We start from the raw sequence: 15135 nt of genomic DNA, 5'->3' as shown, positions 1-15135 counted from the left end.
TATCAGGGCTCTCTCAGCCTCACCTACCTGTTGTGGGAAGAGAAAAGGGAAGGTGATTGTAAGCTGCTTTGAGACTCCTTCTGGTAGAGAAAAGCAGCATATAAGAACCAACTCTTCTTCTGAAGGAAGGAAGGAAGGAAGGAATCAACTGGAGGGGATTCTGAAGTGCTGTTGCTTCAGTGACATGGGTTTCAGAAGCAGCCAATGTGAATCTCTGACCAAAGCATGCAATGCCTGGAAACAAGCTATAATATAGTTTGCTTAGAATACTACCCTGCCTGGATGTTTATTGCCACTTCAGCTACATAAGTTAATCTGTCTCCTATAATAAAAATACTAAATGGTAGGAGCAATTTAAAAGCAAAATTATTGCCAGATTGAGTTCAAAGAATCTACAACAGGAGATCCCCATCTCTTTTCATGCTTGTGTAAAGAGCTGTCAAGTCACGGCTGACATGGTGACTCCATAGGGTTTTCAAGGTAAGAAACAAACAGAGGTGGTTTGCTATTGCCTTCCTCTGCAGAGCAGACCTGGTATTCTTTGGTAGTCTTCCAGCTCAATATTAAACTAGGTTGGTTTCTGAGATCTGATGAGCTGGGGTAGCTTGGGCTTCCGGGTCAGGGCCACTTCTTCTATTATAATAATTAATCTTTTGTGATTATATTAATGCAGCATGATGCTAGGGGAACAGTACATATCCCCTTAAAGGTTGATCCATGTTGCTACTCATTGATACAGGAGCATTTCAGAAGTTAGAAACATTTTTAGAAGACTAGCACAGTCACAATTGTCGAAGCCTTTCTAGCTAACAGTTCTTGCAACACCGTCAATTTATGCAAATATGAAACTGTCTTTTGGCATTTAAATAAATGTTAGAATTACATACTGAGTTTAACAACAGTTTGGCATTGATCTGTCAAGACTTTCCTTTTCAGGCTGAAATAACTCTCCTCTGTGAAGTTCAGCTGGCTATTAATTTTAATAACATCTAAGTAGAAGAATTTGGAATGCCAACATTTGTTTATCTGGGATGAAAGAAAGCTGGTACTAACCACTATGAAGTATATGTAAGAAAGGGACAAACTCGAATCTCACGTCTTCTGTTTCATGTCCCCTGAGGGACAGTACCAGAACAAAATTTAAGTTACTTCAGGTCTGCTAAGCAATGTGCCTGCTCCCAGATGGCAGCAATTCCCCATTGTAATCTCATTGCTGCTACAAATGTATATGTACTTGCTATGGAAACACTCTACGTAAGGATTTTCTGTGTGTTTTTCTTCTATTTTCCCCTCACACTAGCCATGTCCCACCAGCTTTCAAAAATTGTGGTAGTTACATTGCTAAAGCATTATGAGATTATAGCAATATAGATTTTGGATACAGAAAATCTTTATTTGCATAATATAGCAATATAATAACTCAAGCTTTTTAAGGTCAAAAGACCTGCTGGTGGCTGGGAAGGGGGCAAATTGTTGCCACAAGGGCAAAAGCAGGCACACTATGTCAAAATCTTCTTTTGAACATCAAAGCATGTTTGGAGAAACACCCTGTGATGTGGCGGAAACCCAGAAGACAGACAATTGCATGGTTGTCATGCAGAAACTGGGGGCGGGGGAGCAAAAAATCCTGCCTGGACAAATGTAGAGCTAGAAATCTGGTTGAAAGTAACCTATAGCAAGCCCAGTTTTTCCCTAGGATGTTGTACACAAAACAAAACCAGATACTGGATTAGTATAATGAAGATGATAGGGCGAATGATTGCTTTGCAAACTTCATTATAAATTAAATACATCTCCCTTCTGAAATCATAGTTTCTATCAGAATATATCCTTTTCCATTTGTGACCTGTGGTTCAGTATAGTTATTGGAGAGGTCTTAATGCTACCTATCCTGGAAACCTAAGAAACTCCAAATGAAATGGACTGTATAGTCCACTGACTCATGAAGGCATTCATAATATTAATACATACAAAAATAAAATAAAATGCAGAATATCCTTTGAAAATCAAATAGCGAATGCTGAAAACTGCAGCAATCTAATTCCCAGTGCCTAATTCATTGCTAGTGCTTTGACAATTTTTCACTGGATGGATGATACAGCGCTGCAGGATAGCTACCAAACATTTTCTTATGGGGCACCTATTACCCAACTGTTTTGCATGGGTATCAGGATGTTTGACTGGTTTTAGAGACTATAACAGAACCCAGGTCAAGTTCAGGCTGCTAAGCATGTCAGGACTCTGGATACTGTGGAAAGTGCTCTCATGCCTTCTCTGATATACAGTATTTGCTGGCGTATAAGACTACTTCCCCCCCCCCCTGAAAAACATGCCTCCAAGTGGGGGGGTCGTCCTATACGCCGGGTGCACTTCAGTTGGGATAGACATAGTTGCCCATAGTGGCCCATAGTACTGTATTTTGAGTGGAAATGTTGGGGGTCGTCTTATACGCCCAGTCGTCTTATACACCGGCAAATACGGTACTTTGATTTTCAAATCCACACTATTTGTCTTCAGAACTTCCAGAGTACAGTGGTTAGAATGCTGGCCTAGATCGGGGACACTCAGGTTCATCTCTCTGGTCTGCCATGAAGACTGCTGGAAGCTCTTGGGCCATTCATCTCCCCCCCCCTCTCTCAGCATAACCTACCTCACAGAGCTGTTGTAAAGATAAAACAGAGCTCCTCAGAGGAAGGACAGGATACTTTATAATGCAAGCTAGTTGGATGCAACTTAAATGCCAGATGTCCCCAGTAACTTTCAGGAATAATTCTGGGCACAGGTTAAGCATGAATGGCTTGGTCTTGGTGTTCCTGTCACCAAAACTCTTTGCTGAACTATCCCCCAGTGCAATGTCAGAGGAAAATAAAGCCCTTATAATGACAGAAAATAAACCACCAGCTCCAAAAATAAAACCAGGTTATCAGGTCCAGTCACATAAAAGCTAAAACAGGAGTAAGCCTTTCAAAACCAGTGTTAGTGTCCTTAGTGTCACTCCTAGAACATTCTCAAAAGCTTCACAGATGCTGAGCTAAACTGAAGACCTCAAGCAAGTCTAATAGTATCAGTCCTATAAGAGCTTGCAGAAGCAGCCTCGCATGCATGGCACTTTCAATTTCTACATTGCAAGGAAACATCATCAAACTAATATAAATTCTTCCTTGAAGAAACAAAAATATAGCCACTTGAAAATCCAGACTATGCCGCAATATAGGCCATTAACACAGATTAATTTGAAAGGGATTAGGCAGATTCATGAATAACAGGTTCATCAGTTGCTTCTAGAAGCTGCCCATCCAGAGGCAGTAAACTACTGAATGTCAGTCTCCAGAAGTTGACATTGGAGAAGGCCTTGGCTTTTTGCCCAGGTTGATGGCCCTCAGGACAAAAGGACCTGACTACTGAATGAAGCAGGATGCTCGGATCCAGCGGGGATCTTCCTATGTTCTTAGGAAAAGAAATGGATTTCCCATACCCATGAAACTTATAAATAATGCAAATGAAAATTGCAAATTGGTAAAAAAGGCAAAATAAATGTAAGGAAGGAAATGAAAATATATGGCAGAGATCAAAAGTTAAAAGAGAGACCATTCTTAGAGGGAAAGAATTTAGGAGCATATCAACAATCCCTTTACCTGATGCTGTTACCAGTAGGCTGTCTGAATCACATGGTCTATAGGATGAAGCACTAACAGGGTTTATGGAGGAGCTACAGGCAATGGTGGTGGGAATGACAAAGGAACTTTCTGAACATGCAGGTTGGTTCAGTCCAGGGGATTGGAAAGGCCAGGCACCCACCTGAGACGTGGCCATGGCTGGTATGGCACAGCCTGCAGATGCCACAGTTATATCTATTGTTGGTTTGGGTGGCAGCTGAGGTGAGGACTTAGACACAACTTCCTCATTTATTATCCTGATTCCTTGAGGTGTACTGGAAGGAGGTGAAACTAGGGTTTTGCTCTCTGTTTTGGCACCTATATTAGGGGATCGGCCACTATCCATAATTACTTTAAGCTGTGGGTGTGGTGGTGAAGGAGTTTGTGAAAGGCCTGGCTTTTTAGGAGGAATGGGTGGAGGGTTTCCTCTGTCAATTCTTGACACATTGGGAGTCTTTAAACCCATTCTACCAACTGGGGGAGGATAAGTTCCAGCATCTATTGAATGGGACATTCCTGGCCGGCCAGTTGCAGTGCCCTGAGGACTTGTAAATCTTGAAAGGACTTGGGTGACGGTATTCCGAGCCAGCTGCTTGGCAACTAGGTTGTCTCGATTCGTGGGTGATACATCTCTTGATGGCGGGCTTTGGGCAGTGTTTCCATTTTGGTCTGGATCACTAGTGTTGGCTTGAAATCTAAACCTAGCTGCCTGGACACGTGGATTCAGACCTTGATATCCAGCAACTGCTGTGGATGGAGAATGCAAAGAGTGCACAGATGAAGCCTGCAAGTAGTTCTGAGGTGCTGGAGAAGATGTAGTATTATTTGGAAAGGGAGAAGGTATATTTGTTACATCTGGTGATGTGTTTGGTCCATTCTCTTCGATTCTGCTTTGGCTGAGAGTCGGAACAGATGTTGAAGGGGACAGAAGCAAGTCACTACAGGAAGAATGCCTATCCATGACTGGCTTCATCTTCGTGTGGCCAGAGAGCGAAGGCTTTACAGGAACAGTCAAAGGCAACTTCCTAACATTTTCACTACCACCATCTAATAATGCTGCATCTGTCTGGCAGGCAAGTGTCCTCAAGGCTGGCCCGTCTGTCCCGACAGAAATAGATGAAGAACCTCTGTCTTTACTCCTACGTGGGAGGGAAAGGTGTAGCTTACTATTGTTTTCCTTTTTCAACTGCTCGATCATTTTTCTCATTCGTTCCCTCTCTTCTTTGAGGTCATTAGTGTGTGATTCCTCTCGGCTCAGTCTGGCATGGAGTTGCTCCCTTTCCGTGTCAAACTCTGAAAGCTGTTTTTCCATCTGGGCTTCCATTTGCGTGCTCCGTTGCTTCTCAGCTGCGAGAGATTCCTCCAGTTCACTGGCTTTCTTTTTTTCCTCCTCAAATTGTGCCATGACATCGTCCAGTTTCTGAGCCTCCTCTACTATCTTGCTGGACAACTGTTTACACTCTTTCACCAGCATCAAGACAACATGTTTATTCTTGCCACGCTCCTCCTCAAGCCGTGCACATAGTTTCTTATGTTCCATTTCAAGTGCCTGCAACTGAGATTTCTCCGTTTCCAACTATAAAGAAATGCAGAACAGTACTCATTACTATAGGGGATTTTGCTCCAGTTAAGTGTCACTGGTAATTAAAGATACAAAAATAAAGAATATTCAGAGTAGTTTGATTAACAGGACTTCAGTGAGGCTGGAAAACACCGTTTGCAGATCTGAGCAATCCATGGGTATGCCTCATAGGCTTACTGAACATTAAGTACAAATTTGGTTTTCCTGATGAAAAGAAATCAGAATCATGAAATAGGTGAAATTAAGAGATGCCAAGGAACATTAAACACTTTAATATTGCTGGATAAACACTGTGCTTCAGTAAATATTATAAAAGCATTTTTCAAAGTGATCCCACGATTGTGTTATACAGGTTCAAATGAGCAATTGCCACCTATCAGAAGACCAGCTCATACATGAGAAGACCCCATTCACATGTTTGGGAATGAGTGGGGTTTCTGATATGCTCACATTCACCTAGTACCTCCTCATGGATGAAGTACCCATGGTCATATCAGTTTTCACAATACCACCAGCAACACTATTTAAACTTTATCTGGCCACAGTCACACATGCCTTGGCAACATCTGCACTGCATTACCGTAATATGCTTAACATGGAGTGGCTTCTGAAGAACATCAAGAACCTTCCGTTAATTAAAAATGTCGTGAAAAGTGTCCTGGCTGCAACCCCCTGTAGTGCTCTCACTGCGCCAGTGGTATGCCAGCTGTACCGGTTGCTCAGTTTTTCCTACATGGCTTAGGAACATGATACTTGAAGCACCACCTTTCACCATATGAGCCTGCCTGTGAATGAAAGGTATCACTGGTTGCCTTGCTCTGCCTATGGTGGCTGTATTTCCTAACAGATTTAAATTCTGAATTCTGTCCTTTGAACTTAAACAACAAACCAGGCCAAAAACCTTCAGAGAGTTTGTCATTTATTGAAAAAAGAAAAGTTTGATAGTTGAACCTTGCACGAGTTCACAGGCTTCAGAAAAATGCATAATCATCAAAAAGGTAGTGATATAATCAAAATACAGCTACACTAGATCCATAAGCAATCACAGTGTAAGTCTCCATACACCTTACCATCATCAGTAAGAGGAAGAGTGTTATAGAGCAGTGGTCTCCAACCTTTTTATCACCGGGGACTGGTCAACGCTTGACAATTTTACTGAGGCCCGGCGGGGGGGGGGGGGGTTAGTCTTTTGCTGAGGGACGTCGCTGCCACTGCCTGAGCCCCTGTTCCACTTGCTTTCCCGTTGGCACTCCTGACTTCCTGCTGCCCGCTGGGGGGCGCTGCCAGCAGTAGCTGCGCAGTGCCACACCGAGGGGGAGCCCTAGCAATGGCGGCCAAAGGTGAGCCAGCGGCAGAGTGGCAGGGCAGCCCCCGAGGCAGCAGCCAGGGAGGAGGAAAAGGAGGAGCCGCGGCCCAGTACCGACTGATCCATGAACCGGCACCGGTCTCCGGACCGGAGGTTGGGGACCATTGTTATAGAGTAATGGCTGAGTGCCGCATCAAGAAACTGAAAATGTTACATGCTGAGCTGCTTTATTCACTCATACAAGTCATTTAGGCTATAGATTCCAGGTGTGGCAATGTCTGAAAATATACATCTCGGAAAGATCACAAAAGTTGGTCTCAGTCATGACATGCTTGGACTCCCATGTTCCAATACACTGCTCATATGGGCAGACAACTTAGGGGATGTGACATTATCTGCGATTCAAACATACACTTAAATATAAGAAAATCCTCCTACACAGGCCTCAGAAATGATGGCAAAATGAAACATTACCGCTTTCTATCAGCGATGCATGTCAAAGTACTCAGGAACCCCTTCAATACTTGAAAGTAGCAAAGTATTTTTAACCCACTTGTAAACAGAAGACATGACTGAGCGCAAGAGTTAAAGCAGGAGGTGTTGCAGAAAAGCCTCTTGGATGACTGAGAATGGAGGATACCAGTAAACAGCCTGGGGCCAGAGGGTCATCCAAGTGGTCATGGGACTTTCCTGACATTTCCCAGCCAGGGAACAGCATCTGGTCAGTATCTAGGCAAGTTTTCTCAGCAACCATGGTGCTCAGATCAATAAGTGTAGCCTCATTAGAATGCAAACAGGTGGAAGCAGGGGCTACTTTTCTGCTGTCTCCCACAGCCAACATCTCTTCCTTCCTTGAAGGAGGGAAGCAGCGGGAATCCTACCAATAACTCTTCTCCTGCTGCCAAAGTGACCCCGACTTTGGCAATGGATCTCACTTTATATTATAAATAGTATCTGCATTTTGACATCATGCCAAAGGTATCTCCTCCCCTAATAGTTTTTAAATTATTATTATTTTATTTCATAGTTAGGCAATAAGCTGATCAAAGGAAGAAATAAATGAATAAAGGGCTCCAGTACAATCCTTATGATGAGTAAAGAGCCATGGGAGGATTTTGCATTCCGCTAGATGCTCAAATCCTACTAATTTCAGAGTTGTAAGAAGATACTGTGTAGTGAATGTATTTTCACATACACTGTAATCTGGGGGACCAGATGGCCCAGGGGATTGGTAACAGGATATGGAGCATTTCATCTCTAGGTCAGTGGTTCAAATTTGGCCTTAGTTGCTATCGAAAGGAAAGTCATTACGAGCTGGTGCCTCCTGATTGGTCTGTGCTCCACCAATGGCATTACGTCTCCTCCTTCCAACGCAGAGGAAAGCTGATAGTCAGTTGGACAGCTCCTCTGAAGAATTTTATCCCTTGTTATTTGTGTACGATCCCTGCTCTGCTCCTATCTAATGAGTTTCCGACTTGTGTCACAGAAAACAGAGAACAAGAAATTAACAGTTGTTTTGATGTCCTCTGGCCATGCAGCCTCTCTCAAATAAAATGTTTCTTTATTATTGGGACAGAAAATAAAACAGGTATCATCATGAAAGGGACGCAGAGAGGAAATGTAGCTGCATGTCAAAATTATATTCTATAGGCTGGTATTTAAAGGCATGAGACTAGCTAGGACGCATTTGGTGGCATCCCCAGGAGAGATGCTTTCACTTGACAGAAGAAAAATGACTGGATTACAGCTTTATTATTAGAATTGCATGAACATTTTCCTTCTATTTCTCAGTTTGGTATATGCAGTTCTTCTCTGTTCTGCTCAGGATAAGAGAAATAAAGAAGAAAAGCCTGGAAGGATGGTGTCAGGAAAAGAAATATCTAAGAAACCCTTCCTCCCTCAGCCACGAAGTGTGCTTATGACACAAAGCTTTGCATCTGTTTGAAGAAGAGACTGGCAACAGCAGATTGTGAAAGGCTTTGGATGAGACGCAAACATGTGAAACATTGTCCAAATTAATTTGATTGCCTCAAATTAATGGAGGTCAGCTGGGCTCAAAAGCTAAATCCTGGGCACCATGCTTTCAGGACGAAGAATCTTAATTAACAGTGGCTGTTAATTTGGATATTCCCAACTTGTGACTTGGTAAACATATTGTCCTATATGTTTATTTCTCATATTACAATCCTGCTTTGGGAGCCGATGGTCACCAGGATATCTTACATAAAACAATTAAAAATAATAACAATAACAAGATCAATCAAGAGAAATACTTTTAAAGAACCCATCAGAAGCATTCTCACCACCAGATATTTCCTAGAGCCCCAGCTGGAGCAGATCTTCTTTTAAATATTAACTAAACACTGTTGAGTAATGCAGGAAAATTTTCTCCTTTTCCAGAAGGAGAAAAACTCAGCACAAGCCAATCCACATTGCAAGACTTTCATAAGAATCAAATTGGATCAGGTGGAATAAATATAGTGAGAAAGCATTTGATATTGGGATGGTTGTGTGTGTCTATCAGTGTGAGAAGCTTTAAACAAATTAAAGTCAGAAGCAAAAGGTTTTTTCCCCACCATTTTAAAATGTCTTTGGCAGTGGGTGGATCAAGTAAATGGTATTACTAATTCTGCCACTGTTTTGCCAGTGTTGACCTTTTAAACCTAATTTCACTGTACTGGAATTAAGATAGCTTTTACATAGACTAGTTTTATTTCTCCACATTTGTCAAACTGGGGCTGAACCTAATGGTACACATTTCAAAGCACAAGAAAAATAAGTAATAAATGTGAATCTAGTTTAATGGCCATTCACCGGTGTCTCCCTTCAAGCTACATGCGCTGTGCCTGAACTAAAGTCAGGTATTGAAAATGGTTGCTGAAATGCACTTCCCAACCTGCTTCTGCTTAAGGAAACAGCTTCTGTGAAGTTGGTAGACAGCTATTTCCTCAAGCTTATGTTATTGAGTAGTAATGGTTTTGCCTTGCGCCTGAGCGAACCTCACATTAGCTGCCTTCCCATCTCCTTACCTTGAGGCTATGTTATAGACGGGCTCTCAGTTTGCTTCTGTCTGTCCTGGTAAGCCCATCTTAAATTCTGCTCCTGGTCTTGTTTGCCTACCTGGTCATCTCCTGACCATCCTGAATGGCTCCTCCAAACTTCCTGTCACACTTTATCCTATACCAACGTTATCCTAATTAGCCATATCAAACCCTGGAAATGCTGTTCAGCTAGCTCCTGCAAAACCAGAAACTGTCTCCTAAAGGAAATGATGTGCATAATCTCTTGCTGATCCAGAGAAAATCATTAGAAGGTTACTCTTTAAAAGCCAAGCATTCCTAGTAGTACTGTAATACAGCTGTCTGCAAGTGCATGAATCACTGTATGAAGCATGCTTGTCTTTAATTACTTGGCAAAATATATGTAAATAAAGCCCAATGAAACTTTCGTTTCAGGTGTCATCCAACTGATCTAATTACGTTGAGTTGTCAACTGACAGAAGTTATATTGGACACACTGCACTATTGTTAGTTCTTAGCTTGCAGTAAAGTTATGTTCTAAGCAGGTTTGGAAATACTGCAACTTCAGATACTATGTGAACTCAGATGTTGCTTCTTGTTGAACGTTTTCTGGTCATCAGAACACATCGATCTCAGTATTGTATGCAAAGAAATATGAGTACCACACTTTTGGTTTACACTAGGACCACAACATGGTGCCCATGAGCATTATGGAACCCACCAATGTGTTTTTGGTGCCACATCTTTCTTCCCTCAAACAAAGAACCAAATTTGGTTTTGCTCTGCATTCTTGGCGCAGGGGATGCTTTAGAAGAGCCCAGGAGGCATCATATTTGTGTCTAAAGGAAGTACCCATTCAGAAACAGCTTCCTCCTTCACAGCAGAATACTTGAACTGGAACCTCCCAACATTTTTGGCTGACATACCCATTACCACCACAAAATTTCAAAAGTGTCCACAGACTCAACGTGGTGCAGTGTACCATAGATGGAATGAACCACAGTGAACCAAGGTTTATGCACTTCCTTAGTATGCACCTCCACATTTCCCATACTATGAGCCGATGTAATCACATGTTCTGGGAGACCTCATATTTATCTGGGTCTCCTGTGTGGTACCTTCATTTATCTCCAGCAATAAGGGTGGAAAGAGAGAAGTTGGAAGACAGCAAATGAGCTAAATTCTAGTTCTTGATCTCTCCCTACTCCACAGGTAAAATGTCAAGGCTAGAAATATCATTTGAATGCATCTTGAGATAGTGGCATCTGAACATAGAAACATCAACACCAAGAGAAATAATTTCATAGAGACATCAGCTCTTTAAAGGGAAATCTGTTTGCAAAGGTTGGATTATAATAAATTTAAAAATTAAAAGGCATTTTACTGGAGTACTGTGACTGCACACTATCAACCAGATATTAATGATAAAAATGATATCAATGATAAACGAAGTCATTCCTAGAATGGCAAAATGTAAGAAATAAAAGCAGTTATTTTAAAGATTCAACAAGTGGCTAGAAAGAAAAAGTGATGTATTAATATAATACCTTTTTTTGTCTGTTTTCTGCAGCAACCAATTGAGCAGCCATTCTTTCTTGCATTTTCCTGCAGTGAGCCATGACAGCCTCTAAGACAGACAGTGGGTTGGTACAGATGGACTTCTTGTCTTTCTCACCAGCACCTGCCTCATAGTCTCGCTGTAGAGCCAGAAATGGGTCACTAAGATTAAATCTCCCGTATCGTTCCTGGATAAAAACCTCCTTCTTCCGTGCCTAAAGCATTAAACAGACAAACGAACAAAACAAGTAATTAGGGGGATACTAAGGAAGTACATCAACATACAGCAGGTGTATACCTAGTACACTGGGGAAAATAGTAACACTTCTGTAAACAGACAAACAATAAATTCCAGTATTTCTAAGAATGCATAAGATAATATAAGGAACACTTCTAGAACTAGGGCACCTGTTGACACTTTTCCTGGGACTGCCAAGTGTTTTTAGAAAGTGGGTGGTTGCCAGATCCCTTGGAGCAGCTGGAGGAGGGGGGGGCAGGTATGCTTACCAAGAGTGGGGAGGAACCCTGAAAACTAATACAACATGTCTAAATGACCTGGAAGTGATATAGATACAGGGCGGGGTGGGGCAGTATTCTGGTGTTGGAACAAAACTCTATAATAGGATTAGTGTCTACCACAGAGTTTTGGCCCAAAACCAGATTGTTACCTACAATATGCCTATGTCACTCTGTGTCATGTAGGAACATTGCATTAATTTCTGGTATTTATCTCGTGTGTGTGTGTGTGGGAGGGGGAGTAATTCCAAAGTGCTTATGCATTCAAAAAGTTTGGGTCCTGTACTCTAGAACATTCCAAACAACTACAAAAATTAAATTTCTTCCATGAGGAAAACAGGAATAGATACAGATATTTAAACTTTACTTTTTTACAGTGTCTTCCCTGCATAGTATTTATGCAGGATACCAGCGTTTCCCATTATCAGAAAACGAGAAAAAGAAAGAACATCAGTTGGCAAATTAACACACACCATCACATTAACAAAATGTCATATAGCAGAATAAGATTTGAAAATAAAGGAAAATGAAGCAAGAATGCTGTCATCGAGCACCAGAAATAATTCATAACTGCATTTATTGTGAATCATGTATTTTAATAGCCAAGTCAGCCAGATCTGAGTATACTTCAGTCTGATGACTGGAGTTGTGAACAGGCATGAGTGACCATTCTACAACTTGATAAATGCCTACGGTTTGCAGGAAGATATAAAAATGTTTTTTTTAAATAGGTGTTTAAAATTCCAAAATGATAAACGGCATACCTGTAGCTTTTAAAAAGGGAATTCCCTCAGTGGCTGTGCTAGGCAGCCACAGAATTCCAGGTTCATTTCTGTGAGTAAAGAGCAAGGGGACAGGATCTCCAGTTAAAAGGATCAGGTAGTGGGTGATGAAAGAGACCTCTAAATAAAACCCTGGAGAGCCACTCCCAGTCCGAGTAGATAATACTGACCTTGGTGGATCAATGGTCTGATCCAGTACAAGGCAGCTTCATGTTCTGGCCTTTGAAGGAGGACTCACTGGGGCCCAGCTTGGGCCTGGCAGCAACCACTAGTGACATTTTACTATCAAACATGCATGACTCAACTAGACCCAGCCACAGGCCAGATTTCAACGGCAGCCACTCTAAGAAAGCCAATGTGGTGTAATGGTTAAAGCTTTGGAGGGTCGGGAGACTAAGGTTTGAACTTCCATCTTGATTTGGAAGCTTAATGGAGAGTCACATACTTTCAGCCTAACATACCTCATAAGGTTGCAAAATTTAGTGTAACATTGCCAAGCTGACTGAACAGAAAAACTGAAGCAACTCTCAACAGAAAATGAAGATAAACGCAATAAAAAAAAAAGAATTCACAGCAGGTCCCTCGGTTGAAAATATCTCATCTTTCTCCTTGCTTTGCACCTGAAACCACAGAGATACCGTAACAACCTGAACTGTAAGTTCTGTCATCACACTTGTCTTTTATAGTTTTCCAATTGTCTTGGCTTCTCAATTTACATATCAACTTATTTTTTATTAGAACAACAACAAAAAAACAGGTATGTTTTTCCTTCTTTTCTAGGGGAGGAGGAGTTTCTTAAAGACATCATGGGTACCAGCCAATCAATATGACCATGGCCAGCTCCTACAACAGACTGCAGGACCTACTTTTTTCTCCCTAAGAGAAGAACATTGGATGGAATTTAGTAAGGGTGTTTTCAAATCATAACATACAACTCTAAAGCTCTAACATCAGTGTTGACCCAGAACTTACTTGTTACATTTTTTACATTTATTCCCCAGTGCCTCATTTAAGTCAAATGGAATTAATGGCTGAGAAAATCAGTAGCTGATAATTTTCTATATATTCTATATATTCTATATATATATCCTATATATTTAGGCATTCTGCAAGTAACAGAAAATTGTCAGCTACTGATTTTGAATCATCCTGCAAGGAAATACGGCTCTGGTATCAGCTTCCCTATATAAGCAAAGTGTATTTTTCAGAGAGATTTTTGTAATTATGGCCACTAATGTGATGCCTAGAAGAGTAAGCTGTCCCAACAGATTGTATACCTGTTCCGAATCTTCACCTAAAATGGATGCCCTCTTCTATTCAAATTAGGTTAACTAGAAAGAGAAAGCTGCTTTTATGTCCTACAGATAATTGCTTACTTGTAACAAAATAACAAACAAACATCCAAATAAAGAATTATGGCTCTAAAATAGAACTCTGCTTAAAAAAGAACATGAATACCAACATAAATAGCCTCACAAAAAGAATGCAAGAATTATGAGTAAGCGTGAAATCCCAAGATATTTTAAGAAATGTGGGATGGCGATAATTATTTTTTCTTCACAGGATAGAATGCGTAAGACTACTGAATCCCCAAAAGCCAATAGCTTTAAAATGCCATTTTTAAAGTACTCTTTATTTTAGGAGGCCAGAGAGTAGGAAACTTCAGCAGACCATTAAACAGCAACCAAGTGCCAAATGGCAACCTCAAACATTCCTTGCCATTTCATTTGAGGGAGGGGGTGCTAGCAGACACCAAACCCTGCTTGGGGCTATCTAGATTCAGCAATGTAGGTTCACTTTGTACACAACTGGTGACACCTGACTCTCAAGAGCTGCTTATTTGGGGTCCCCGGTCCACTTTTCTTAATATAGTGACAACTACAGCCACACAGCTCTCAATCCTTTAAGAAAAAGAAGAAGAACAAGAAGAACAACAAGAAGAAGGAGTTGGTTCTTATATGCCGCTTTTCTCTACCCAAAGGAGGCTCAAAGCGGCTTACAGTCGCCTTCCCTTCCCTCTCCCCACAACAGACACCCTGTGAGGTGGGTGAGGCTGAGAGAGCCCTGGTATCACTGCTCAGTCAGAACAGCTTTATCAGCGCCATGGGGAGCCCAAGGTCACCCAGCTGGCTGCATGTGGGGGAGTGCAGAATCTAACCCGGCTTGCCAGATTAGAAGTCTGTACTCCTAACCACTATACCAACTAATCATTTTTATATGTAGAAGGTTTACATAGGCGGCTTCTTCTTCTTCTTCCCAGAATTATGAAGGTGCACTAAGACAGAGAAGATTTTCACATTACTTTTCTAAACCAAATATTATTTGTTGTTGGCCCCATTTTGAGTTAGTGATACAGGGATTGGGGTTTCATACAGTGAATTTCCTTCTGTTAATGAGCTGTCTCTGAAGTGCTGTGGTCATTTCAACCAGTGCTGCTTTCCCCCCCCCCACCCTTTCTTGTTATTTCTCAGAGGTTGTCTCTTTAAAAATAATGTTTTAAGTAGAGCTCTATAGAGCTAAACCAGCATATAGCAGCACCATTGACCCATTATGCACAGGCCGAAATGCCCGCACTGGCGGCGGCAGGGCATCAGGGAAAATTCCGATTATGCATGGCCCGGCCCAGGGCCACGGAAGGCCCACGTTATGCGAACGTGGGAACTTCCGTAGTCCCCAGGATACTGCGGGCGAGGGCAGGGGCTGAGGTGGGCCAGTG

At 41.7% G+C, this 15135-nt stretch overlaps 1 protein-coding gene across 1 annotated transcript in view; it reads right to left on the bottom strand.

Annotated features, from left to right (window-relative positions):
* Positions 1 to 15135, bottom strand: part of CTTNBP2 (cortactin binding protein 2) — a 102908-nt gene that overhangs the window by 54053 nt on the left and 33720 nt on the right. The window contains 2 exon segments of the mRNA XM_077338428.1: positions 3636 to 5232; positions 11112 to 11336. Coding sequence (XP_077194543.1) covers positions 3636 to 5232; positions 11112 to 11336 — 1822 coding nt within the window.

The sequence above is a fragment of the Paroedura picta genome, chromosome 5 (assembly GCF_049243985.1).
Source record: "Paroedura picta isolate Pp20150507F chromosome 5, Ppicta_v3.0, whole genome shotgun sequence".
NCBI classification, from domain to species: domain Eukaryota; kingdom Metazoa; phylum Chordata; class Lepidosauria; order Squamata; family Gekkonidae; genus Paroedura; species Paroedura picta.
This window is presented reverse-complemented; position numbering and strand designations above follow the sequence as displayed.